The 27,342-nt window shown below is 40.3% G+C and overlaps 1 protein-coding gene across 1 annotated transcript; it reads left to right on the top strand.

The window, feature by feature from the left end:
- The first annotated feature begins 1,662 nt into the window (after positions 1 to 1,662).
- ponzr1 (plac8 onzin related protein 1) lies at positions 1,663 to 20,402 on the top strand. Its single transcript, XM_062993298.1, has 5 exons — positions 1,663 to 1,741; positions 5,330 to 5,384; positions 8,047 to 8,139; positions 18,542 to 18,687; positions 20,135 to 20,402. Exons 1-5 carry the CDS (start codon positions 1,715 to 1,717, stop codon positions 20,255 to 20,257), a joined length of 444 nt encoding a protein of 147 aa, XP_062849368.1. The 5' UTR covers positions 1,663 to 1,714; the 3' UTR covers positions 20,258 to 20,402.
- The last annotated feature ends 6,940 nt before the right edge of the window (positions 20,403 to 27,342 follow it).

The following is a 27,342-nucleotide window of genomic DNA, read 5'->3' as shown; positions in this document are numbered from 1 at the left end:
CTTCTGTTTATTCTTTGTAAAGTTTTTATAATCCTGTCTCAGTCAGCTTGTTTGTTTCTTTTCGTTTGAGGAAGCAACCCACTATGTGTCTGTCTCCTTCCTCTCTCAGCTATGTGACTGTCTGCGTCTGCGTGTGCGTGCATGTGTGCGAGTGTGCGTGCACGTTTGCGAGTGCATGTGCTTGTGTGGGCTTATAGACAATAATAATCACAACAGCATGAAATTAAAAGCAGTGCCAAGAAGTTCAACGAGTTTCTGTATGTATATTACTTTCTTAGGAAAAAAAAACCACACACACACTAGATTTGTTACAGAACTTATTTTACTGTATTGTTATTTAGTTATTGTCATTGTTGGACGAATTAGTGTTTTGATTATTTAGTCATTTAGTCTAATGAAAGTCTAAGCGAAAGAAGTCAATCTTTTAGGTATTCATTCTAAAACAGCACACAACATACACTGCCTGGCCAAAAAAAGGTCACCACCTGGACTTAACTAGAAAATAGGTAAGAGCCTCCCATTGGATAATTACTGCATGGGTGATTGTTTCAGCTGGCAACAAGTTATTTAACCCTAACTGATGCAGTGAGTAGCTTCTCATTTGTTAAACAATCATGTTAAAAGACACATCCTGTGGTCGTGGAAAAGATGTTAATCTGTTTCAGAAGGGTCAAATTATTAGCATGCATCAAGCAGAGAAAACATCTAAGGAGAAGCTGAAACTACTAAAATCGGGTTAAGAACTGTCCAACGCATTATTAAAAAGTGGAAGGACAGTGGGGAAACATCATCTTCGAGGAAGGAATGTGGTCGAAAAAAAAATCTTGAATGATCGTGATCAGCGATCACTTAAACGTTTGGTGAAATCAAATGGTAGAACATTTTTTTCTTCCCTGATGGCACGGGCATATTCCAAGATCACAATGCCAGGATTCATCGGGCTCAAAAGAGTGGTTCAGGGAGCATGAGACATCATTTTCATACATGGATTGGCCACCACAGAGTCCAGACCTGAACCCCTTTGAGAATCTTTGGGATGTGCTGAAGAAGACTTCGTGCAGTGGTTCAAATCTCCCATCATCAATACAAGATCTTGGGGAAAAATTAATGCAACTCTGGACAGAAATAAATGTTGTGATATTGCAGAAGCTTGTGGAAACGATGCCACAGCGAATGCGTGCCGTAATCAACCAACCAAATATTTGAGTGTGTGACCTTTTTTTTTGGCCAGGCCTATATAGAATATATAGTGTTTTTTTATATTGCAGTAATTACCATACTGTTGTTTAATAGTATTTTTTTAATATATAATTTCCTTATTTTTTTATTTTGTTCTTTTTATTTACTGTGTTTACTGTACTTACACTATACTGGAGCTGCTGTAACACTCGGGGATCAATAAAGGAATCTTATCTTATAATCTTGTAATAACATGTTTGGTGATTGGTTGCTAATATGTAAATAACCCATGATGCCTAATGTCCCAAATTACCTGACTTCACCCTCCTGTTAATTCATTTTAAAGTAGAATAATGCACAATAATGCCAAATATCCATGTCTATTTCTGTCCAGTTCTCGCAGATCTTTGTCCCTGTACTGATTTGATGGGAGCGCCATCGTGTGGTCAGACTGTGGTTGTGTGTTTTGGAAAGGGGAGCATTATCATGCGGGTGCATTATCAGTCACCTGACCAGGATAAAGCGGTAGTAAAACATGATGATATTAATTATTATTATTGTTGTAAGTATTATAAAAATTTATATATAAATTACCTAAATTATGTTTAATAAAACAACAGTGTTTTCCAGGTGTCCCCCTGATAAGCTTCAGGGTGGTGTTTGTCGGGGGGTGGTTTAACGATAATATTGAAACCTACCGGGTGTTTTCTTCCTTCTTATTTTAACAGAAACGAAACCTTGCTTCCTATGAACGACCCTTCTTGAGAAAAACACCTTCCCATTCGATACATTATTAATTCATTAAGATTTTTTAGGGTGGCTCTGTGGATAACGCTGTCATACTATCGCAGCAAGAGTGGTGTGGGTTGCATGTTCTCCCTGTATCTAAGGGAACTTTTTGAGTCAAATAGAATAAACACCTCTTTTTATGCACACTTACTTTTTTATTAGGTATCTCCCCCCCCCCCCCCCCCCCCCTTCACTCACTCAAATTCATATACTAGTAAAACAATACTAGCAATACTAACAGTAACAAGTATACAGTAGACCCTTGACTTACGAATTTAATTGGTTCTGAAGGGCTGTTCTTAAGTCAAAATGTTCAGATGTTAAACCTATTTTTCCCATAAGAAATAATGTAAATAGAATTAATCCGTGCCAGCCCTCCCAAACCACCCCTTACCTAACCTCTCTAATGTCTTTAATGGTCTTTTTTGTTATAAATACAAGTATAATTTCCCCTAAATCTCAAATTATAGAATAGACATTACTGTAATAAACAATAATAAACAACAATACACAGTAGTACTGTACTGTACATAAACACACATCACATTTCAGTACAGTACGTGTGCTGTACCATACACCATAATACATTTCATTCTTTTTTTAATGAAATATATCTACCAGAAACAACAATAACTCTCATATTTCTCTATTATTTCCTTCTTTATTCAATAGTGTTGTATTTTGGAGATGTAATTGCATGAAAGAAAGAACACTTTACTGAGCCGAATTCCTTCTTCTCTCTCAAACTCAAACTCACTCACTGTCCCCTCTGTCTGATACACAGTGACAGCTACTGGCAGGAGTAATTATACAACAACAAATGTAATAGATTTTTTTCATTTTCTCAACACAGCGCTTTTTCTGCACATTCTTTGGGGACATTTTAATATTGAACTTTACAAAATATAAAGAAAACACCGAAAAAACACTGTCCACTGTCCGAATGTTCGCTCACTGTATATACAGTGCCTTGCAAAAGTATTCAGCCCCCTTGAACTTTTCAACCTTTTGCCACATTTCAGGCTTCAAACATAACGATATGAAATTGTAATTTTTTGTGAAGAATCAACAACAAGTGGGACACAATCGTGAAGTGGAACGAAATTTATTGGATATTTTAAACTTTTTTTAGAAATAAAAAACTAAAAAGTGGGGCGTGCAATATTATTCAGCCCCTTTACTTTCAGTGCAGCAAACTCACTCCAGAAGTTCAGTGAGGATCTCTGAATGATCCAATGTTGACCTAAATGACTGATGGTGATAAATAGAATCCACCTGTGTGTAATCAAGTCTCCGTATAAATGCACCTGCTCTGTGATAGTCTCAGAGTTCTGTTTAAAGCGCAGAGAGCATCATGAAGACCAAGGAACACACCAGGCAGGTCCGAGATACTGTTGTGGAGAAGTTTAAAGCCGGATTTGGATACAAAAAGATTTCCCAAGCTTTAAACATCTCAAGGAGCACTGTGCAAGCGATCATATTGAAATGGAAGGAGTATCAGACCACTGCAAATCTACCAAGACCCGGCCGTCCCTCTAAACTTTCAGCTCAAACAAGGAGAAGACTGATCAGAGATGCAGCCAAGAGGCCCATGATCACTCTGAATGAACTGCAGAGATCTACAGCTGAGGTGGGAGACTCTGTCCATAGGACACAATCAGTCGTACACTGCACAAATCTGGCCTTTATGGAAGAGTGGCAAGAAGAAAGCCATTTCTCAAAGATATCTATAAAAAGTCACCTGGGAGACACACCAAACATGTGGAAGAAGGTGCTCTGGTCAGATGAAACCAAAATCGAACTTTTTGGCCACAATGCAAAACGTTATGTTTGGCGTAAAAGCAACACAGCTCATCACCCTGAACACACCATCCCCACTGTCAAACATGGTGGTGGCAGCATCATGGTTTGGGCCTGCTTTTCTTCAGCAGGGACAGGGAAGATGGTTAAAATTGATGGGAAGATGGATGGAGCCAAATACAGGACCATTCTGGAAGAAAACCTGTTGCAGTCTGCAAAAGACCTGAGACTGGGACGGAGATTTATCTTCCAACAAGACAATGATCCAAAACATAAAGCAAAATCTACAATGGAATGGTTCACAAATAAACGTATCCAGGTGTTAGAATGGCCAAGTCAAAGTCTAGACCTGAATCCCATCGAGAATCTGTGGAAAGAGCTGAAAACTGCTGTTCACAAACGCTCTCCATCCAACCTCACTGAGCTCGAGCTGTTTTGCAAGGAAGAATGGGCAAAAATTTCTGTCTCTCGATGTGCAAAACTGATAGAGACATACCCCAAGCGACTTGCAGCTGTAATCGCAGCAAAAGGTGGCGCTACAAAGTATTAACGCAAGGGGGCTGAATAATATTGCACGCCCCACTTTTCAGTTTTTTATTTCTAAAAAAAGTTTAAAATATCCAATAAATTTCGTTCCACTTCACGATTGTGTCCCACTTGTTGTTGATTCTTCACAAAAAATTACAATTTCATATCGTTATGTTTGAAGCCTGAAATGTGGCAAAAGGTTGAAAAGTTCAAGGGGGCTGAATACTTTTGCAAGGCACTGTATATACAGAGAAAGAGACGGTCGGAGCAAACTTGTTTGTGATGTCACGTTTTTCACGAATTTCGGTTCGTAATCCGAAATTTGTTCATACATTAAGTTGAAAAAGATCGTTTGTAACCCAAAATGTTTGTATGGTAAATTCATAACTCCAGAGCCCACTGTACTTGGAACTGCACCTCCCTGCACTTTTACTTTTATGCATTCATTTTTCACTCAAATCCTTCCTCATCATTACTAACTGCACTGTAGTTATGCAATGTATGTAAAACTCAGGTTACTTTCAATCTTGGTTGTTATGTTTGTGCTGTTTTTTTTTATTTATACTGTTGAATTTTTATAGTGTGTATTTGATGTATAATGCTATTGGGACTTAATTTACTTTGGGATCAGTAAAGCATTCATCCATTGATGGAGAGGAAGCATGACTCATTCGGGCAATTGGACGCTCTAAAAAGGAAGAAAAAGGGGAGAAAATGCATAAAGAAAGTATATATATATATATATATATATATATATATAAAACAATGACTAAGCAATAGTGACAACGGCTAAGCAATAATATGAGTGTAAGTAGTAATAAAATAAAATGGAATGTGAGTGTGTGAGACAAGGTCACCCACTGTCCCTCACCAGGTGGCAGGTGTGTGTTTGTGACTAATGCTGCTAGTGTGCAGCTCTCTCTGTGTTCCCCCAGTAGGTGGAGCAGTTATTCGAGGTCTCAGAGGTAGTTACATTTTTAGGGTGATGCTGATTTCTCTTGCACTCACTCACTCTCTCACTTGCTCCTTTCAGTTCTACCAGGAGGAACCAAACTTTTTAAAGTCGACCAAGAACATCACGTCAGAAGGTAAGAGTAGAAGAAAATTTTGATTTATTTTTTGTCTCCTTTTATCTAACAGAAACTAGTGGATAGTACTTAGATGCACTGTAACAAAGTATCTTGGTGATATATGTTTTAGGCTAACTAAATTAAAGTTGCAAGTGCAATGACACAGGAGCTGGATTAATGGTTTAAATTACTGGCTGCACAGAACATCAGTAGTGTTAAGTAATCTATGCAGCCCATATCAATCTTTTCATTTAAAAGGTGAAAAACACATTATATTATATATATATATATATATATATATATATATATATATATAATTTTTTTTTTATTGTTTATAATTTATTTTGTATTTTGTTACATCTGTTTTTGCACATTTTGTTACACGAAATAGTTACAGATCCTCATACAAACATAAAAACGAGAAAACACACAAACCATTTCATTTAGCTTTTGAAGAAAAATATGATGCCAGTATATCATTCATGTTAAAGATTACCTGCCTTCCATAAAGTATTTTATTATTTATAAGTGATGTGTAGATAAAACATGACAAATATCAAGTATTATTGAGTACAAAGTAAATAATGACATTTTACAATTACATATATTCACGTGTTTCATGAGTTTGCATGTTCTTCCTGTGTCCGTGTGGCTTTCCTCCGGGTGCTCCGGTTTTCTCACACAAGTCCAAAGACATGCAGTCAGGCCAAGTGGAGCTCTTAAAAATTGCCCTAAGTCTGTGTGTGTGTCTGTCTTGTAATGGACTGGTGACCTGTCCAGTATGAATCAGACCCACTAAAAGCCTGAGCAGGGTAATGCAATGGTAAAACAGACAGTGAATGGTTGAATAATTGGTTAGTTACAGTGGATAATAACAGATGATTACTCTTTTTATACAGGGCCAGTTGGAGCATTATTTTATTTGTATTTTAATAAATGAAAATAACATTTATTATAATTGTATTGTGTTCTTTAATTTAGTTGAATGCATGGAACAGTTTAGTGACACTGTAATTAATTTATTGTATTTATAAGTCAGTGCTTTTACAGAATTACTAACACATTCAAATACACAAATTAAATTGTGTATATAATAATTTGTTAAATAATATAATATTTATATATAATATTTGTTATAAGTTGTTTAAGTAAACATATTTTTTGTAGTGATGACTACTTGTTTCTACTACTGTCCATTTTATCAGCTCCACTTACCATATACTGTAGAAGCACTTTGTAGTTCTACAATTACTGACTGTAGCTCATCTGTTTCTCTGCATGCTTTGTTATTCCCCTTTCACCGTGTTCTTCAATGGTCAGGACTCTCCCAGGACCACTACAGAGCAGGCATTATTTAGGTGGTGGATGATTCTCAGCACTGCAGAGACAATGACATGGTGGTGGTGTGTTAGTGTGTGTTGTGCTGGTAAGAGTGGATCAGACACAGCAGCGCTGATGGAGTTTTTAAACATCTCACTGTCACTGCTGGACTGAGAATAATCCACCAACCAAAAACTTCCAGCCAACTGCACCCCGTGGGCAGCGTCCTCTGACCACGGATGAAGGTCCGAAGTAGACCAAATCAAACAGCAGTAATAGATGAGCGATCGTCTCTCACTTTACGTCTACAAGGTGAAGGCCAACTAGGAAGGAGTGTCAGTGAGTGGACACAGTATTTGAAAACTCCAGCAGCGCTGCTGTGTCTGATCCACTCATACCAGCACAACACACACTAACACATCACCATGTCAGTGTCACTGCAGTGCTGAGAATGATCCACCACCTGAATAATACCTGCTCTGTAGTGGTACTGTGGGGGTCCTGACCATTTAGGAACAGGGTAAAAGCAGGCTAAAAAGTATGTAGAGAAAAAGATGGACTACAGTCAGTAATTGTAGAACTACAAAGTGCTTCTATATGGTAAGTGGAGCTGATAAAATGGACAGTGAGTGTAGAAACAAGGAGGTGGTTTTAATGTTATGGCTGATCAGTGTATATCATTAATGGTGACAAAATGCAGCCTTGTTTAACTTTTTTGCCAATGTGGAACCAGTCTGTTTGAATATTTGCTGTCATGGCTGTGGCTTGTTGATAAGTGTAGAGATTCCTTATTAGAACAATAGAATGCTCTGGTAGTCTCATCTTTCTCAGGATATTTAATACGTTTGTGTGGTCAACACATTTGTTAGCTTTGCTGTAATCAATAAAATGCATGTTGACTTCCTAAATTCATCGACTTTCGAAATCTCGTGTTTCTCTGTCTTTTCTAATTCTGTGTGCATATTTGTCAGTTCCCTTTTATTATAAGCTCTGGTCTCTAGTCCAGCCAGAGTTTGTGCAAAATTGCATACAGTATCAGATCTGTCGCCTTACAACAGATGGGGTGGTCCAGGTCCTTTCTGTGTGGAGTTTGCATGTTCTCCCTGTGCCTGTGTGGATTTTCCTCCCACAGTCCAAACACATGTAAGTGAGGTGAACTGGAGACACTAAATTGTCCATGACTGTGTTTGATATAAACTTGTGAACTGATGAATGTTGTGTAACGAGTAACTACCGTTTCTGTCATGAATGTAACCAAAGTGTGTAAAACATGACAGTAAAATCCTAATAAACTTCAATGCAGTGTCACACAAAATTCTGTCAATTCTGTTCTAAAATAATAAATCATTTTTCTTTTTAGTCATGGCACAACAACAGCAGTTTATCGTTGTGACAAGCCAACCAAACACCTGGACCACTAGTCTCTGTGACTGCTGCTCTGACATGAACATCTGTAAGTCTAAATGTACATGTTTATTTATCTACTGACCTTAACACAATTCTGTTTTTATTTGCAGCATTATTGTGTATAACATAATTTATTTTAATGCAATCTAAATATATATGAAATGTTTTACATATTCTAATTTACAGCATGTCATATTTATAAGTACAATTTGAAATGACATGATGTGTGTAGGGTGGGATGGTAGCTCTGTGGGTAGCACTGTCACCTTACAGCAAGAAGGTCCTGGGTTCAGTTCCTAGGTGGAACAAGCTGGGTCCTTTCTTTGTGGAATTTGCATGTTCTCCCCATGTCTGCCTAGGTTTTCTTTGGGTGCTCCGGTTTCCACCCACAGTCTAAAGACATTCAGTCAGGTTAATTGGAGATACTAAATTGTCCTTAGGTGTGACCATGACTGTGTGTGTTTGCCTTGTGATGGACTGGCGACCTGTCCACAGTTGTTTCCTAATTTTTGCCCAGTGAATTGCACCCACTGTGACCCTGACCAGGATGAAGCAATGGTAAAACAAACAATGAATGAATGAGTGATGTGTGTAAATTTAGAATACAAACTTTATTCCAGAAAAAGTTCTTTCAGAAAATGATTCACTTATTTCAGAAAACAAATGCTTTGGTAGTCACATGTTTACTTTTTACATTTACATTTACATTTACATTTACATTTTCAGCATTTAGCAGACGCTCTTATCCAGAGCGACTTACAGAAGTGCTTCCATAGTGAACATTTCATTCCTTAAGTTTAGATAGACAACAGTCGAAGAACACAACTCTGCTAAAACCTGTTAGAACCAAAGTGCCTTTTTTTTTTTTTTTTTTTTTTTTTTTTTTTTTTTTTTTTAAATGGAAAAGATTGGAATAAAGTGTTAGTAAATAAGTACAAATCAGCCTAAGTGTTTAGTAAAAAGGTGTGTTTTTAATCGTTTTTTAAAGACAGCAAGAGACTCAGCTGTTCGGACAGACAGAGGAAGTTCGTTCCACCATTTGGGCGCTAGAACAGAGAACAGCCTTGATGCTTGTCTTCCTTTAGTCCTGGATGGAGGCTCAAGTCGAGCTAGACTAGAGGCTCGGAGGTTGCGTGGTACAGAGCGGGGTTTGATTAGACCCCGAAGGTAGCTTGGGGCTGGTCCATTTTTGGCTTTGTAGGCGAGCGTCAGTGTTTTAAACTGAATGCGTGCAGCTACAGGAAGCCAGTGAAGAGAACGCAGCAGTGGGGTGATGTGGCAGTGTTTAGGTTGGTTAAAGACCAGACGGGCAGCTGCATTTTGAATGAGCTGTAAGGGTTTAATAGTGGCCATGGGAGCTCCTGCCAGGAGGGAGTTGCAGTAGTCCAACCGAGAGATTACAAGTGATTGCACCAGAATCTGGGTAGCTTCTCTGGAGAGAAATGGCCGAATCTTCCTGATGTTGTACAGGAGGAACCGGCACGATCTCGTCATGTTGGCTATATAAGGAGAGAAGGTCAGCTGGTTATCCAGGACAACACCAAGACTTCTTACCTTATCAGATGGTCTAATCTGGAAGTCATCCAGAGAAATGACTAGGTCCTGGGTTGGAGACAGATCTCCAGGAATGAGCAACATCTCTGTCTTGCTGGGATTAAGTTTTAGATGATGAGCTGACATCCATTGTGAGATATCTCGCAGACATGCTGAGATGCGAGCTGAGACTTGCGTGTCTGAAGAAGGAAATGACAGAACAAGCTGAGTGTCATCTGCATAGGAGTGGTAGGAGAAGCCATGGGAGGCTATGACCTTACCCAGAGAGCGGGTGTAGATAGAGAAGAGAAGTGGGCCAAGTACAGAGCCCTGAGGAACACCGGTTGAGAGAGTGCATGGGGTAGATATGGATCCCCTCCATGACACTTGGTAGGAGCGCCCTTCCAGGTAGGAGGCCATCCATTGCCATGCTGAACCTGTTACTCCAAGGTTGGAGAGAGTGGTCAGGAGAATGCCGTGATTCACTGTGTCGAAGGCTGCAGAAAGGTCAAGAAGAATAAGAACAGATGACAGTTTGGCTGCTTTGGCTGCATGAAGCTTCTCAGTAACAGCTACAAGTGCTGTTTCTGTAGAATGTGCTGCCTTGAAGCCAGACTGGTACGGATCGTGGAGATCATTCTGAGTAAGAAAGGCAGATAGTTGGTTATAGACAGCACGTTCAAGAATTTTGGATAGAAAAGAGAGGAGTGAGACAGGTCTGTAGTTGTTAATGTCTATAGTGTCTAGTGTAGGTTTCTTAAGAAGGGGAATGACCTGAGCCTTCTTAAAAGCAGTAGGGACAACACCTGATGTCAGGGAGTTGTTGATGATGGGTGTGATGAAGGGGATTAGGTCCTGTGAGATGTCTTTGAGGATGGTGGATGGTATAGGGTCAAGTGTGCATGTAGTGGGATTGCTGGATGAGAGGAGCTGTGTAACCTCATTCATGGTGAGTGGGGTGAAGCTGGTGAGTGTGTTGGTGGGTTGAGGGTCAGTTGAAAGTGGGTCAGTCGGAGACAAGGATTGATTGATTTTGTCAATCTTGTCCTGGAAGAATGTTGCAAAGTCAGTAGCAGTGAGAGAGGCAGAAGGGGGAGGAGGAGGAGGGTTCAGAAGAGAGGAAAAGATAGCATGAAGCTTACGTGGGTCAGCAGCAGATTGTTCAAGCTTGGCTTTGTAAAAAGATGTTTTTGCAGCAGTCACATCAGATGAGAACCTGGACAGCAGATCATGGTAGGAGTGGAGATCAACACCAAGCTTAGATTTCCTCCACTTTCTCTCAGCTGCCCTCAATTCTCTTCTGTTGCTGCGCAATGCGTCTGAAAGCCAAGGAGCAGGGTGAGAAGGTTTTCCTCGTTTGAGGGTAGGAGGACAGAGCTGATCGAGAGATGTTGAAAGAGAAGAAAGTAGAGTATTAGTTGCAGAGTTAAGTGGAAGGGTAGCAAGAATGTCAGGGTTAGGTAGTGAAGTTAGGATGGTGGAGATCAACAGGGAGGAAGATAAAGAGTGAAGATTGGGGCGTGTTGTAAGGGTAAAAATGTGGTTGGAGGTAGGAAGAGTTGGGAGACAGAGAGAGAAGGACACAAAGTGATGGTCAGAGAGGTGCAGTGGGGTGACAGTGAGGTCCAGAACAGAAGCTGGACGGCTGAAGACCAGGTCCAGAAGATTGCCTCCTTTGTGTGTCGGAGGGCTGTGATTAAAGAGGAGGTCGAAAGATGAAAGAAGAGGAAGAAGACAGGAGGACTGAAGTGAAGGGAGATTAAAGTCACCAAGAACAGTCAGAGGAGTATCATCTGAAGGGAAGAAACTCAGAAGAACATCCAGCTCTCCTATGAAGTCTCCCAGTGCGCCAGGTGGTCTGTAAATAACAATGACATTAAGAGTAATCGGAAAAGTAACAGTAATAGCATGAAATTCGAAAGATGAAATGTTAAGGTGAGAAACATTCACAGTAGTGAATTGCCATTTCTTGGTCAGGAGCAAACCTGTACCACCACCCCTACCAGATCCTCTCGGTGTATGAGAGAAGGTGTAGGCAGAGGATAAGGCTGCTGGTGTTGCTGAGTTCTCGGTGGTGATCCACGTCTCAGTCAGTGCCAGGAAGTCAAGGCTGTGAGAAAGTGCATAAGCTGAGATGAAGTCAGCTTTTTGGACGGCTGATTGACAATTCCAGACCCCACCTACCACCACTGTTTGAGACTGTTGCAACAGTTGGGGGTAGATGAGGTTGCTGGCGTTGCTGTTTCTATAATGTGCCCTCTGATGTCTGCAGGGTCTGTGAGATATAAGCACAGGAATGTTTGAGTAGCACATGCTGAGAAAAGTAGATAGTTTAGACAATGTCAGAGACTGATAGTACTTACCCAAGTTAGTTTAGATTAGTAGTAAAAAAGATAGATAGGTTAAACAATTCAGACAGATATTAAAACCTAGTGATAGAGAAGACCAGGAGCTTTAATTTTATACTAAGCTTAGCCCTGCCCCTCAATTCACACCTAGGCCTCTAACAACAGGCCTAACAACAGTCACCTGAAACCACTTTAACCAATCAGCAGAACACAGATTAATGCAGCCACAGTTAAGCAAGTTAATAATCAAAGTTGCAGAGATAAATTCTAAGACAAGTTATTCTAAAACAAGTTACAGCAAATAATATACTTTAACCAATAGCCTACCTCACCCAGGAATACCAATGATCACAAAGTTACAAGTTACAAGTTACAAGCACTAAACTAAACTTTTTAGTTTGCATTAATATATGTTAGCCACCCTTTAGAAACAATAACTGAATAACTGAGTGTGTTACACCTCTCTCTAGGCTATCCCTCGTTGCCGAGGACGATTGTCTTTCTTCGTTCTTTACTGGACAGTCTTTCTATGGGTTCTGAGGTGACTGATGAGTCCAATCCTGGCTGCACAGACTCGAAGCACGGTGGCTGCTCGTGCTTTCTTTTTTTCTCGTTTTTCCTCCACTCGCTGCATGCGGTCTTGCTCGAACCGTTCCGTCCCATCCTTAATGAGAGACCTCCATGTGGCCTTCTCTAGCGCAAGCGTCTCCCACCCGCTGACCTCGATGTTGCAAACCTTAAGTGTCGACTTGAGGAGATCCTTGTAGCGCTTCTTCTGGCCTCCTCTCCTTTGTTTCCCGTCCTTTAGCTGCCCGAAGAGTACTTGTTTAGGCAGCCTGCTGTCATCCATTCGGAGGACGTGTCCTGTCCATCTGAGGCGATTTTTGTTAACAATTGCTTCAATGCTGGTGTATCCAGCCACCTTCGAGGACACTTATATTTGTCCTGTAGTCGTCCCACTTGACCTTCAAAATGTTTCGGAGACATCTTTGATGGAACGTCTCCAGTTGCTTGAGATGCCTCCTGTACACTGTCCAGGTTTCTGATCCGTACAGGAGAGTGGGCAGGATGACTGCCTTGTACACCAGCACCTTTGTTTCCTTTCTTAGGTCTTTGTTTTGGAAGACACGTCCTTCAAGTCGTCCAAAAGCTGAGGCCGCACAATGCATACGATGTTGCACTTCAGAATCAATGCACGCGCTGGTTGAAAGATAACTCCCAAGATATGCAAAGCTGTTAACGTTTTCGAGCACCTCTCCTCGCAGCTCAATGGCAGGTGGCTGCGGATTGATGCTGTCCGGGACCGGTTGGTAGAGGATCTTTGTCTTCTTTAGGTTGACTGAGAGCCCCATTTTCTTATACCCAAAGTTGAAAGCATTCAGCGTAGATTGAAGGTTTGCTTCACTCAGCGACACAACATTATTGTCATCTGCATACTGAAGGTCGGTGATCGAAATGAGAGCTGTCATGCGCTTAGCCTTTAGACGACTCAGTCTAAACAGCTGGCCGTCCAACCTGTACTCGATGTCGACACCCTGTGGCAGCCGTGGTTTAATGATGGTCATCACTGCCAATATAAAAACAATGAACAGTGTTGGGGCAATGACGCAGCCCTGTTTGACTCCGGTTTGCATGCCAAAAGCATACATGAGTCCTGTGTTTGTCTTGACCTTTGCAGTCATGTTTTCATGAAGAAGCTTCAAGATGGTGATGAACTTTACAGGACACCCATAGGCTGCCAGGATCTTCCATAGCAATTCCCGAGAGACACTGTCAAAGACCTTTGTGAGATCAATAAAGGCCATGTAGAGCGGCTTGTTCTGCTCCTGGCATTTTTCTTGCAGTTGCCGGGCAATGAAGATCATGTCTGTTGTTCCTCGTGCTGGCCGAAAGCCACTCTGGCTTTCAGGAAGAGACTTTTCTATGGCTGGGTTTAGCCGCTTGTTCAATATGTTTGCTAGGACTTTGCCCGCTATTGACAAGAGTGAGATTCCTCTGTAGTTGCTGCAGTCGGACTTCTGTCCTTTTTTCTTATAGATTGCAACAATCAGGGCATCTCTCAGGTCCGATGGTATGTGCTTGCTCATCCATATCTTAACAATAAGTTCATGAAGATGGTGTTGAACCAAAATGCCACCTTCTTTAAACTTCAGCTGGAATGCCATCAATGCCGGGAGCTTTGCTATTTCTTAGCCTCCTGATTGCTTCCTGAACCTCAGACAAGGTTGGGATCTTTCCCATTGATTCGTCTGCAGGTAGTCGAGGTAGGTGATCCAGCGCGGCATCTTCATCTACATCAGGGTGGCAGTTAAGAAGTTCTTCAAAGTGTTGTTTCCACCGCTGATTGATTTCCATGACCATCACTGCTCCGCAGTGGTACTTGTCCGCTTGCTGACGGCCCATATATGGCCCTCGTGGCTTCAAAGAAACCACTGCTGTCGTTTGTGTCTGCGAGCTGCTGGATTTCTTTAGCTTTATTTCTCCACCAAAGGTCTTTTAAGGTGCGAGTCGTGCTTTGCAGTACAGCCTTGCATTTCTGATGCCTGCTTCGCTTCTCTTTAGAGTTTGGGTCTGCTTGGAGGGCTCTGTAAGCTTGACGTTTTTCATCTACAAGCTGTTGTAAAGTCTCCGAGTTGTCATCGAACCAATCCTGATGTTTCTTGGTTTGAGTTCCGATAACTGCTTTGCATGTTCTAGTGATGGCACTTTTCAGCAGGCCCCAGTGTTCCTCCACTTGCTCTGGATATTCAGATGGCAGTTGTTCTCTAAAATGCTGCTGGAATTCACTTGTCTTTGCATCACTTTTGAAGGCATTCACATTGTATTTTCTAGTCTGCCACTTATTCTGAGTTCTCCTTTCTGTTCTTATTTCGATCCTGATGATGGACCAGATGAGGCGGTGGTCTGTCCAACACTTGTCAGCACCAGTGGCACACTTCGTGAGCAGGACTTCTTTTTGATCTCTGGCTCTGACAATGATGTAGTCAATCAGGTGCCCAATGCTTTGATTGCGGATGCTGCCATGACACCTTGTATTTGTTCTTTTGTCGGAACAATGTGTTAGTGATGATAAGATCATGTTCAGCACACTTGCTTATGAGCAGAGTACCATTGGGGTTCTCGTTACCAACTCCGTTTTTGCCGATCGTTCCCTTCCATAGCTCATGCTGCCTTCCAACTCTTGCGTTAAAATTACCGAGAAGGATGATTTTATCTTCTTTCGGTATTGGGGCAAGGATTGACTCCAGCTGTTCATAAAACGATTCCTTCTCCCTGTCATCAGCGTCGAGTGTGGGAACATACGCACTGATAACTGTTGCCTTTTGTCTCCTTGCTAGATGGAGTCGCAATGTCATCAGGCGCTCATTCATACCAACAGGAAGTTCGACCTGCTTCCGGAGAAAAGAGTTTTTGATGGCAAACCCAACTCCATGAATCCTGCTCTCTTCTGTACAACGCCCTTTCCAGAAGAAGGTGTAGCCTCCTTTTTCCTCCCTCAGCTGTCCTTCCTCAGCTCTCCTTGTTTCGCTGAGGGCAACGATGTCTAAGTTGTATTTGCCAATCTCACGAGCTATGAGAGCTGTTCTTCTCTCTGGCCTGTGTGAGCTGTCCATAAGAGTTCTGATGTTCCACGTTCCAAATCTCATACATTGTTGCTTTCTTCGACCGCATATTGGTGATCCCTCCGGATGCGGTAATCCAGAGCAGATAGGTTAAAGCAGACTATGTCTAGGGCACCTTTTCTAGCCCCTTCCTCATGAGGGGTGAGCAGAGCGGATCCTAAAAAGGACTGCTCAGTCGTGGATGCAGCTGCCGAAGATCTCCCCTGCTTCATCCAGGAGATCAGCGACTGAATCTAACATCCGCCGCACGCATTCCGGGTCCATACTAGGAGCTTCCAGATCCACAATCCTGCCCCCGTTGCATGTAGCCGGTCGCCGCATGTCTTTGTTTTTGGATTATGAAATCCAGTGATGTTCCAGGGAAGACGCCTGTGCGTGAGTTTGTATGTGGGAATGCTGTTGCACACCAGCAGACGCACAACACTTGGCAGTGCTTTAAGCGTTCCCAGTGGCAAGAAGATCCCAGACGACTGGAACTTGAAGAACTGTTGCAGCCTTCTTCCGCCTTCACAACCGTTGTGTGATCAAGTCACAACATCCGCTCGATCCGCCGTTGAAGGACTTTGTGGGGAGACACCAGTCAGAGTCTTGTTTATCGGCAACCCCCAATCGCCGTGTCACGGTGTTCGTTGGCCACCGCCGCTCTTGGTCCACGACCGCTTATTAGTTATATTCGCGGCTGACCTTCATACTGAAGGCCGTTCCTCCATCCGGAGGACGCGCTCGATGGCCTCAGCTTGGCACACGAGTACACCTCTCTACTGGAAGTTTGGATTACTCTTCTCTTGGCAATTGCTCCAGGTATCTAAGATTTGAGGGGTGCCCACTATCATCTGCAGTTTTTTTAATGCATTGTCTCCCCTTTTTCCCCAATTTTTAGAACGTCCAATTTTTACCCAATTGCATTATCCTTCCTCTGTACTGGTGCTGACCCCCGCCCAGATTGAGGACAGCAAACTGACACACGCCCCCTCCGACACGTAGCCGACTGCATCTTTTCACCTGCACAAGGCGAGTTCATATGCGGATCAGCTTTGTGCACGGAGAGCCACACCCTGATCACATTATTCCCCAACTCTGTGCAGATGCCATCAATCAGCCAGCAGAGGTTGTAATTGCATCAGTTATAGGGTCCCAGCTCCCAGCAACAAGCCAATCATTGTTCATACAGCTGCCCAGCCCAGCCGGATGGCAGAGCTGAGATTTGATACGATGTATTCGTAATCCCAGCTCTGGCGTGCTAGTGTATTTTACTGCTGTGCCACCTGAGCTCCTATCATCTGATGTTTTAAGAGCACTCCACAGATGTTTGATCAGATTTAAATTTCAGAACTTTGCAGTACTTTGTGTTAATTTCATTTGTTTAATTTGTTGTTTTAGTTACTTACACTGGGGCCTACATTGCATTGCAAGTCTTCAGCCTTAATGGTGTCATACACATAGTCATAGCATTTAGTGCCAGAAGCAGCAATGCAACCACAGAATTTGTGACATTCTACCATGTTTGACCACAGGTTCTTTTTTTGAAAGCCACCTGTTGCTTTCTGTAAGCTGGTTTCCTGACACAGTGTTCTGTTTCATTTAGATGATGAATAGTGTGAGCTACAGTGTCAGCTTGAATTAGTTTGGAGGTTAATTGCAGTTCTTTATTCACCAAAGAATTTTTGTCTTCTGTCCATGTCCAGGGAGGTCAGCTACAATGCCATCGGCTGTACACTTAATGATGTTGTGCACGGTGGACACAGAAACATTAAGTTATCTGGAGATTGACTTGTAGCCCTGAGATTGTCACTGCTTTTGCACAATTCCAGTTTTTACATCCTTTTTTTTAATGCATTTTCTCCCCATTTTTCCTCTCGATTTAGTGCATCCAATTCTTGTCCTCCGCCGCTGAGAGATACCAGATCACATCCAAGGAGAGCACGTCGCTGCCCACGCTTTTTTCACACGTGTATAGCCCTCCTCTTCTCGCCCGTGCTTTCTGCACAGACGTCTCTTCTGCCAATCAGGGTCCTTACACAGCGTATGAAGACCCACCCACCCACACATAGTCTGGCCCCCAACCCTGCAGATACGGTGGCCAATTAGTATCTGCTGCAGACACTGCCAATTATGCCCGCTAGATGGCACCCAGCCCGCCGGTGGAAACACCGAGCACCGAGCACTGCGCCACCTGGGCGCCCCAGATATTACACCCTTGGATAATTCTTTTATTCTTTTTCTTTTCTCCATCCTTAGTGTAGTACATATAAACACAAAGATTGAGTCATTTTTCTTCATTAAAACTGGTTGCAAGCATCATTTCTAAATTACCAGCACCTGACACTTGCCACAAATGTGTTTAGGTACAAATCAATAGAATCACAGAATTGAAACTCAACCCAATTATTTCTTACAATTTCAGATTTGACTTGTTCCTCAGCTTGTTTGTGTTGTTTTAATGCCAATACCCCCAAAATCACATATTTATGTGATAATTAATTAAAATATACACCAATCAGGTGTAACATTATGACCATCTTCCTAATATTGTGGTAAGTGACGCATAAGCACACGGCCATCCATTTGATGTAAAAGAGAACATGATTCATCAGACCAGGTCACCTTCTTCCATTGCTCCGTGGTCCAGTTCCAATGCTCACTTGCCCATTGTTGGTGCTTTCGGCAGTGGACAGGGATCAGCATGGGCACCCTGACTGGTATACGGCTATGCAGTGCCATACACAACAAACCAGAGCTGCAGTTTTGGAGATGCTCTGACCCAGTCGTCTAGCCATCACAATTGGCCCTTGTCAAACTCGCAATTATTGTTCCTGTGGTCGCCCAGTCTGCCGGATGGCAATGAGTTTCGCACATTAATTTTTTTGACGTTGTGTTTTCCACGAGTAACCTTTGGCTTTAAGTAATTCTGTAAAACTTAAACAACAATGAATTTGTGTTGCAGGTTGCTGTGGTTATTGGTGTTTTCCTTGTTTGCAGTGTCACACCACTGCTAAGTTTGGATTGTGCTGCTGTCTGCCTCTTGTGGATGTTTGCTTTGTTGTTTCCTGCTCCCTCCGCAGGGGCATTAGAAGGCGCTATAACATTAATGTGAGACACAAATACACACACTCTGACCTTTCATGTGTTGGAATTTATTTGAATTATTTGTTTTAAAATACAAACGATTTCTCCCTGTGACCACTAGTTTTACTTCCCCTAAATAGATAGCCATGAGAAACTGATACATTAGCAGCCTAGCAGACACCTTACCAGATACCTTACTTGATGAAAAAAGATGCACAAGCTGTCTTCTACTGTCTAGATGAAAACCATGATCTGCCAGCTTTTAACAATGAGGGAAACTTCAGAAAGAAACAATCTGTAGATCACAACTCGCTTGGAGTAGATCACAACTCGCTTGAAGTAGATCACAACTCGCTTGATGTAGATCACAACTCACAAAGTAGATCACAACTCGCTTGAATTAGATCGCAACTCGCTTGGAGTAGATCACAACTCACTTGAAGTAGATCACAATTCGCTTGGAGCAGATCACAACTCGCTTGGAGCAGATCACAACTCGCTTGGAGTAGATCACAGCTCACTTGATGTAGATCACAGCTCGCTTGAAGCAGCTCACAACTTGCTTGAGTAGATCACAACTCGTTTGATGTAGATCACAGCTCGCTTGAAGCAGATCACAACTCGCTTAGAGCAGATCACAACTCACGAAGTAGATCTCAACTCACTTGGAGTAGATCTCAACTCACTTGGAGTAAATTACAACTTGCTTAAAGTAGATCAAAACTCGCTTAAAGTAGGTCACAACTCGCTTGGAGTAGATCTCAACTTGTTTGGAGTAGATCTCAACTCACTTGAAGTAGATCTCAACTCGCTTGAAGTAGATCTCAACTCGCTTGGAGTAGATCTCAACTCGCTTGAAGTAAATTACAACTTGCTTAAAGTTGATCACAAGTAGGTCACAACTCCCTTGGAGTAGATTACAACTCGCTTGGAGTAAATTACAACTCGCTTTAAGTAGATCACACCTCGCTTAAAGTAGATCACACCTCGCTTAAAGTTGATCACAACTCACTCGGAGTAGATTACAACTTGCTTGGAGTCAATTACAACTCGCTTTAAGTAGATCACAACTTGCTTAAAGTAGATCACAACTCGCTTAAAGTAGATTACAACTCACTTAAAGTAGATCACAACTCACTTGGAGTAGATTACAACTCGCTTGGAGTAAATTACAACTCGCTTAAAATAGATCACAACTCGCTTAAAGTAGATCACAACTCGCTTGGTGTAGAGTGATTCCTGCCCAAATCAGATGGCATATGCCTACAGGTTACAGAGAATGGCATGTAATTACCAAGGTGACTGAAATACATGTCCAATACTATACGCTATACGCTGACTTGTGGTGCTGTTGTGCTAAACTGTATATGTAGATTGAATCATTTTAAGTATTTTACATCACAGCTGTAATATAAAAGCTTAAGATCCTCTGATGGCTCTAAACACACAAAAATCTTGTTTTCTTTCTCAGGGCAGTGCTTGTGGCGACTGGTGCACTGTAATGTGCTGCTACTGGTGTGCCTGGTGCCAGATGGCACGAGAGATAAAGAACCGTAATGAAGGACAAAGAGTAGTTACTCAGCAGTGTCGCTAGGTGGGTTGCTGGCCTTTTGCTGTTTACAAATTCCACATTTAAAAAGTTCTGAGTGTTTAATAAAGAAGCTAAACAAATGTTAAGTGTGTTTATATATAATGGTTAGACTGACAGATTCTTACTTGTGTTAGCTTAAAGTGTTTTTCTTGCTTGTTTGTTATTTTAATCTTAAAATTTGGTTAATAAAACTCAATTTAAAATTTAATGCAAAAGTCTTTGTGAATTTTATTTGTTTATGGCTTAATTGTGGGGGTTATTAATTACACTGATGGGTTTTAGGGACGGGGTAGCTTAGTGGGTAGGGCTTTGGGCTATCAACTGAAAGGTTGAGTGTTTGAATCCCAGCTCTGCCATGTAGCCACTGTTGGGCCCTTGAGCAAGGCCCTTAACCCTCTCTGCTCCAGGGGTGCCATACAATGTCTGACCCTGCGCTCTGACCTCAGTTTCCAAACAAGCTGGGATATGTGAAGAAAGAATGTCGTTGTACTGTACACCTGTATATGTATATATAACAAATAAAGGCATTCTATTCTATTTTATTCTATTCTATTCTATTTTATTTTATTCTATTATATTCTATTCTAATGCTCCCTTTTGCCTAATTCTCTCTAGAAGTTCCCATAAATGAAAATTTAACTTAAAGACCTGAAGGCATCAGCATCCACATATTTCACTTATCTACACACATTGTTTAGCTTGTTTGGCACATTGTTCTCAACAGTTGAGGCAACTATGAAAAATATCCAATCAATTGAAAATCAAATGTCTTTTGCCCCTATGCAATGTGGGAACGATGGTAAAAGAGTAAAAAAAATACAGTTCATTCTAAATCATTTTTGGAGAGTTACCGAAAATAGCATCTTGGGGTCACCACGTTTTATGGTCAGATGAAACAAAATTGAACTTATTGATGACATCAAAATAACATCAATCCTAAATATAGTGCTCATAGGACATTGTTTTGAGAAGCATGGACTGCAGTCTTGATGAATGGATGGATAGATAGATGGATGGATAGATGAATGGATGGATAGATGAATGGATGGATAGATAAATGGATGGATAGATGAATTGATGGATAGATGAATGGATGGATAGATAAATGGATGGATAGATGAATGGATGGATAGATAAATGGATGGGTAGATGAATGGATGGATAGATAAATGGATGGATAGATGAATGGATGGATAGATGAATGGATGGATAGATGAATGGATGGATAGATAAATGGATAGATAGATGAATGGATGGATAGATAAATGGATGGATAGATAAATGGATGGATAGATGAATGGATGGATAGATAAATGGATGGATAGATAAATGGATGGATGGATAGATAGATCGATGGATAGATAAATTGATGGATGAATGGATGGATAGATAGATAGATGGATAGATAAATGGATGGATGGATGGATAGATGAATGGATGGATGAATGGATGGATAGATGAATGGATGGATAGATAAATGGATGGATAGATAAATGGATGGATGGATAGATAGATAGATGGATAGATAAATGGATGGATGAATGGATGGATAGATAGATAGATTAATGGATAGATAAATGGATGGATAGATAGATGGATGGATAGATAAATGGATGGATGAATGAATGGATAGATAGATGGATGGATAGATAAATGGATCGATAGATAGATGGATGGATAGATAAATGGATCGATAGATAGATGGATGGATAGATAAACGGATGGATGAATGGATGGATAGATAGATGGATGGATAGATAGATGGATGGATAGATTGATGGATGGATAGATAAATGGATGGATAGATGAATGGATGGATAGATAAATGGATGGATAGATCAATGGATGGATAGATGAATGGATGGATAGATAAATGGATGGATAGATGAATGGATGGATAGATAAATGGATGGATAGATGAACGGATGGATAGATAAATGGATGGATAGATAAATGGATGGATGGATAGATAGATCGATGGATAGATAAATGGATGGATGAATGGATGGATAGATAGATGGATGGATAGATAAATGGATGCATGGATGGATAGATGAATGGATGGATGAATGGATGGATAGATAGATGGATGGATGGATAGATGAATGGATGGATGAATGGATGGATAGATAGATAGATCAATGGATAGATAAATGGATGGATAGATAGATGGATGGATAGATAAATGAATGGATGAATGGATGGATAGATAGATGGATGGATAGATAAATGGATGGATGAATGGATGGATAGATAGATGGATTGATAGATAAATGGACGGATAGATAGGTGGATAGATAGATATATGGATGGATAGATAGATGGATAGATAAACGGATGGATGAATGGATGGATAGATAGATGGATGGATAGATTAATGGATGGATAGATAAATGGATGGATAGATAAATGGATGGATAGATAGATAGATGGATGGATAATACAGTGTTGCGTCATTGGTAATGATTAAGTGGTACACAATAAATGTGTGCTATGTAATTGTCCTTGTAGCCAGGTATGACATGAGGTGGAATATTTATAATCTTTTAGTACCAGGTTCTAATGACCATATGTGCTCCATATTACATATTGTATGTTTCAGCCAGAAACTGAAGCAGCTCCCTGTTTGGTTAAGCTGTGCACAAGTGTTTAATTTGCATTGTTTATGATGTGAAGGAGTTAATCCAGCATCCTTTTCTGAACTAACAGCCCAGATTGCTTACAAGGACCTGTTCTGCTTTTTAAATAAGACTGTTATATCTGCTGGTGTAGCCTTTATACTACTTCCCCTGCAGACTATGTTATAAAAATTACACTTGTAACCACAGACTGGTGAAACATGCACAACATCTTGCTGCACACACTGAAGGACTAGAGCATTCTCAGGAAGTAGAGTCTACTATGTAAAGTACCTCAGTTTTGTGTGTGCAATTCAGACTGTTGTCCATGTGCATCCCCCAACTACTAATAGGTCTTACATGAGATATAGATTATGTCCTTTAACGGGATACAGGATATTAGGTCATTTTTTCGTTTCACACTTGCATCCTCTTTCCATGGCTATGATTTTATTTTTAACCTAAAAGTGGTTAACACTGATTATTTTAAATAACCCAAACACTGTTTCATGTTTGCTGCGTGTGTCTCCATTAGCACTGCTGTGTCTTATCCACTCATACCAGCACAACACACACTAACACACCACCACCATGTCAGTGTCACTGAAGTGCTGCGAATGATCCACCACCCAAATAATACCTACTCTGTAGTGGTCCTGTGGGGGTCCTGATCATTAAAGAACAGGGTGAAAGCAGGCTAAAAAGTATGTAGAGAAACAGATGGACTACTTTCAGTAATTGTAGAACTACAAAGTGCTTCTATATGGTAAGTGGAGCTGATAAAATGGACAGTGAGGTGGTTTTAATGTTATGACTGATTGTTGTATACTTTCTATGGTTTCTATGAAACAGAACAAAATTGTAAACCAAGTGACCTACCATTATAAAAAAAATAAACAAAATGGCATTAACCCTGAGCGGGGATTGAACAACGATTAAGAATAGGGTGAAAGAAAAGAAACACCCGAGTACTCTGATAATGTTGATCAGCAGAGAGTCAAACATCCTGAACAGGAATGAGCAAAAAAAACCACATGCCACAACACTATAGCAGTTTCCTGTTGCCATTGTGCCCACACGCTCAGATACTATTGCTGTAAGGTACATTTAAAACTATTTTATTAAATGGCCTATAAATCCTTAAAAAATCTGTACACACTGCAAGAACGGCATTTCAAAAACTAAAAATAAAGAGAAAACAAATGATACTGAGTCAATGAGGTAAGAAAAAACGACTTTGTAAGTTTTCTCAAAATATGCAATAATAATCTATTTCCTCACATTACTCTGGTAAGATCACATGTAAATATAATATTGTATATTAAAACACGTATAAAAAGCAGTAACCTGCCACATGACCTAACAATAAATAGTTTTCTTTCATTATCTGTTGGTGATATTAAATCACTAGTGATTCATCTCAGAATAAGATAAGATAATCCTTTATTAGTCCCACAGTGGGGAAATTCACACTTTATTATTTATATTATACATTTTATTCCTAAACCACATAACATAAGCATATTCTGCCTACCAAACAGGTCAACAGGAAATGAGAAATGTGAGGCATTTTATTAACACCCTAATAGAAGACCTAAATTGAAAGTGCTGCTAGACAGTGCAATGCTGCCCCCAACTAAGAACACACATTTTGTAATGTAACAGGTAACAGACCATCATTGGTTGGTGGTTAACAAATAAGCAAACCATAACAACATACGTGTTTGTCATCAAGGCTACACAAGTAATCACTAATTCAGATTTAGAAGAACAACATTTCTATCCATTCTAGACTAACACGTGTTTACAATGTTGTTTAATTGAGCTGTTGAATTTCTCTGAGCTTGTAAATATAACTTACACAAATTAAATGATAGAATAAATGGAAGCTACAATACACAGCACAGTCTACCTTAATAATTGAAAGATGAAAATTCGTGTGTGTTTTCACACCCCTCTGCGTCCACAGAATCGGTTAGGAGTCTTCTAAACCTGAGGAGTGTTTTTAGCTGCTTTAGACTTTAACATCTTGGACATTTAGTCTAACCGATTGCTAGTGTAACCGAGCATCTTTAGAGTTTAATGAGTTTATAAAGTAAGAAATAAACTGTACACAGACAAACTATCAGGAGCAAAATACTTTACAGGCTTGTTTTTTGAGGCGGAGCACAGACTACAGAGAGATGATCACATGTGTAGAGAAGTGCACTTTTCCTTTAACTATGGAATCACCAGAGGGACAAAATGCACATAGTACGTAAACACATACATCAAACATTGTCAGTACACTACAGCACAGAAAAGTTTGTTACACTAACTTAATTGCCGTATGATTGCTAGGACTGCCTCATAAAGCATATTGCGCCCCATATTTTATACACTACGCAAATGAAAAATGTTAAATCGCTTAAACACAAACCTCACATTTTGAATTTTACAGCGAATTGGAATTAATTTACTTCATTTTTGAGTTAGATCTAATGGTATTAAATTACAAAGGTTTCATTTTGTGGACAGAATATAGTCTGAGCCTCATTTTCTGTTGTGCATTTTTATTGTTCGTCCTATTCGACTAAATATGTTACCATTGGCTTTTTTCCATTTACTTATTTAGTTTCAAAGAAAGAGCAAAGTGCACTTGAAGATTTTATTTCAGGTTCTTTTAGTGTTTATGGAGATCTCTTCTTTCTCTCAATATAAATGTGATGTTATCTCACCCTCACACTGCTAACATTCTCTAGAACTTTAAACACACAAATACATGAACCAGTATAAAATCATACACATGATACTGTTGAATCTGCACATCACTTAAATAGAACATTTAGTAACGTTAGTGTTGTCAGACTGAGAAGGGTTAACATGCTTTTTCTAAGCCAACTTCATGGCTACTCATGGCTTGTTTGCCTCAAAGAAAGTCAGTTTTCATGATTCCATCATTTAAAAAAAGACTAGGAAAATGTCATTCATGGGAGAGCTAAAAACAAAAACTGAATTTTACTATAATACATCTTACCAATATTTAAACATGTTGATGGTAGTGCAATAGTATGGGGATGAATTGCCAGTTTAGGGCTTGAGTGACTTTTATTATATTACTTGTTTGATTTTCTCCTTTAAAAGAAAAGTAGCAATTCCAAATCCATATTGTTCTGGTACATGCCCAATTCCTATGATGGCTGAGAAGGGTTGCAAGCTAGTAGATGCTTCCTCCAACAGGTGTGCAGCCAGTAACCACATTTTTTCACCAGATTCAAACAGAAAGATCTAGCACTTACAGAGGATCATGCTATATACTGTGTTGACCCTCACCAAGACAGTAAAAATCAACAGACTGTTTGCTAACTGCCTGACTTGCTCCTGTGCTTTAGATTTGCCCTTAAACCCCATTTCATATCCAGATAAGCAGACATAATCCTTAAGGATTTTCTGGTAGAGAGCAGATTTAAAAACCTGGGACCCAAAGTATATTCACTCTAACTGGTTTAAAATAAACATGACAAATAATAATCGGGCTGGAGAATCGGTACAGCATCATTAGTAAGGCAGAAGATGGTCAATGGTTAGAGCTCTGTGCTTTCAATCGAAAAGTTGACATTTAAAGCCTCTGTTGGGCCTGTGAGCAACAACCTTAACCTTCTTAACTCCAGAGGTGCTGTAAAATGGTTGACTTGTACTATAACCCTAACAAGCTGGAACATGTAAAGTAAATGATTTCATTGTACTGAACACATGTGACATGTGAACACATGTGACAAAGTATTTGAAATCAGTTTCATTGTCAGTTTCATTGTGTTTCATTGTGATTTTACATTATGACAAATTTTAAGTTATAATTAAAGAACATAAACACACACACACACACACACACACACACACATGCACACTGTACATACCTGTTGTCAAGCTGAGCAGTGGGATGAGAAGACTGCAGACCCACTACAGACAGAGAGATCATATGCTGTGTTAAAAGATATTTATTGTTTCATCAGGCTAGTTAAAGACCAGGTGATCAGTTACCAAAAAAAAAAAAAACTTGGAATTTGTTTGGTCTTCCCAACTAAAATGTGTGACAGTTTACAAAATGCAATAAAAATGGGAGTCCGTGATTTGTTAATTGCAAAAGTACAAGCACAAGATTTCCAAAGTTAACACTGACCAACTTAATTGCATTTTGTAAATATAAACACATTTAGAATTTGATGCCTGCAGCAAAGTTGTAATAGAGGCATGTTTAGCACTGTGTTACTTTACCTTTCTGAATAAGCACAATTTTTGATAGCTTAAGAACTGAGGACATTAATAGTTGCAGTTTAGCAGGTGGAATTTTTTACCATTTCTGCTTGATACATTATTACAGCTGCTTAACAGTCTGTGGTCGCCGTCATATGAGTTTCCTTTTTGTGATATGCCATACATTTTCAATAGGTGACAGATCAGGACTGCAGGCAGGTCAGTCAAATTGCATCT

This window comes from Trichomycterus rosablanca, chromosome 4, assembly GCF_030014385.1.
Source record: "Trichomycterus rosablanca isolate fTriRos1 chromosome 4, fTriRos1.hap1, whole genome shotgun sequence".
Lineage (NCBI taxonomy): Eukaryota > Metazoa > Chordata > Actinopteri > Siluriformes > Trichomycteridae > Trichomycterus > Trichomycterus rosablanca.
This window is presented reverse-complemented; position numbering and strand designations above follow the sequence as displayed.

Coding starts and splice junctions, on each gene's coding strand:
- ponzr1 (XM_062993298.1), top strand. CDS start 1,715: ATGATGATATTAATTATTATTATTGTT. Junction 1,742..5,329: donor TATTAATTATTATTATTGTT/GTAAGTATTATA, acceptor TGCTCCTTTCAG/TTCTACCAGGAGGAACCAAA. Junction 18,688..20,134: donor GAAGGCGCTATAACATTAAT/GTGAGACACAAA, acceptor TTTCTTTCTCAG/GGCAGTGCTTGTGGCGACTG.